Here is a 1367-nt window from a genome sequence, read left to right as displayed (position 1 = left end):
GCGCCGCCCCCCGGCGGCCGGCCGCCCCCCCCCCCCCCCCCCCGCCTCTGCCTGCGGGGCACTCTTGGCAGCTGGTGGCGCTGCACTTACTGTAGTTTTCTTTTCAGGTGACGGCACATTTTCACACTTGCTTTCCTTAGGTGGATTTGAGCAAGGCTTCTCTCCTGACTCTTTTTCAGATGGAGATGGATTTTGCTCAGTAGTATTTTCAGCATTAGCAGGTTTTCCTTCTGTTTCTATGTCTGATGCTGTGACCATTTCTTGAGTTGAACTGCAAGTTGACTGGGAGCTTTCTGGATCTTTGCTAGTATCTTTCTCCTGCTTTTTTGGCAATGTGCTCTCTGTTTCCTTTGGGGCTTCTGCCTTGGTTGTTTTCACATGCTTTCCAGTATCCTTAGAATCTTTGCTTTTCTCAACAGCTCGCTTCTTGGAGGGCTCCTCTACCCCTTCTGCAAAACAAGTGAAGTATGTTATCCTCTTTAATTTCTGCACTACGAAATATCCATCTAGAGACAATTTATCTATTTTCTAAAAACTTCTAGCAATAATCTCTGTGAATTTAAAAGGTATATATTAGGAATATATCTTGAACTGCAATTTCAAGTATTAACCTACTTCAGAGTATTTTAGTATTTTTTTGACAAAAAACTAAAAATACTCAGGTGCACGATATCAGGTTTTGGTTTGGGACCTGTAGGCAGGTATGTATTTGTATTCCTGAGGTCCAAACCAAAAGTGACCGAACTACATTAAGTAGACTATCTGGCCTTAAAAAAAAAAAAAAAAGTGTATTTTGTCTACTAATATCATAAAAACATCTTTAGAATACCACTTTAAGAATTTCTTTAAGAAACTAAGCTTCTCACAAAGCAACAAGGTCTGACTAGCGCTAAAGGCAAAGTAAGAATAATACATTTAAGCTGGAGGACAATAGTTTACATCGCATTAAAAAAATCATCAGCTTGAAGTGCACCAGTTGTAGAAATTCGAAATAAGAGCTCTACGTTACCAACAGAATACTTATGCATTACATCTATTTTACAGGTATTACATGAGGAAAAAACAGCAGAGAGAGGGGAAACGATTAACAAGGAGGTTTAGAAGTAAATTATTTCGACTACTTTCTAAGCCCGAGGTGAACCGAGAACATTCGAAAACAAGCATTTTCTAGACTCCTATGTATTGTCACAGCTATGATCTGCTAACCATTGCTACTTGATATGCCTCTTTTCTTCACCTTGGCAACCAGTTCATCTCTCGTGGTGCGGACAGGCGCGCCGGTCACTTGGATGCCTTCGGCCATTTCCAGCGCCTTCTCCATGACCTGCGGCGGGTACCTGGAGGGGGGACAAGGGGGGGGGAGAGGA

The 1367-nt window shown here is 42.2% G+C and overlaps 1 protein-coding gene across 1 annotated transcript in view; it reads right to left on the bottom strand.

Annotated features, from left to right (window-relative positions):
* CDKN2AIP (CDKN2A interacting protein) overlaps positions 1-1367 on the bottom strand; it is a 26040-nt gene that overhangs the window by 23860 nt on the left and 813 nt on the right. Inside the window, exons 2-3 of the mRNA XM_019471539.1 lie at positions 1207-1337; positions 56-449 (exon numbers count right to left, since the gene is read on the bottom strand). Of these exons, the coding sequence (XP_019327084.1) occupies positions 56-449; positions 1207-1337 (525 nt within the window). The remainder of the gene's footprint in view (positions 1-55; positions 450-1206; positions 1338-1367) is intronic.

This window comes from Aptenodytes forsteri, unplaced genomic scaffold, assembly GCF_000699145.1.
Source record: "Aptenodytes forsteri isolate BGI_AS27 unplaced genomic scaffold, ASM69914v1 Scaffold65, whole genome shotgun sequence".
Classification (NCBI taxonomy): Eukaryota; Metazoa; Chordata; class Aves; order Sphenisciformes; family Spheniscidae; genus Aptenodytes; species Aptenodytes forsteri.
This window is presented reverse-complemented; position numbering and strand designations above follow the sequence as displayed.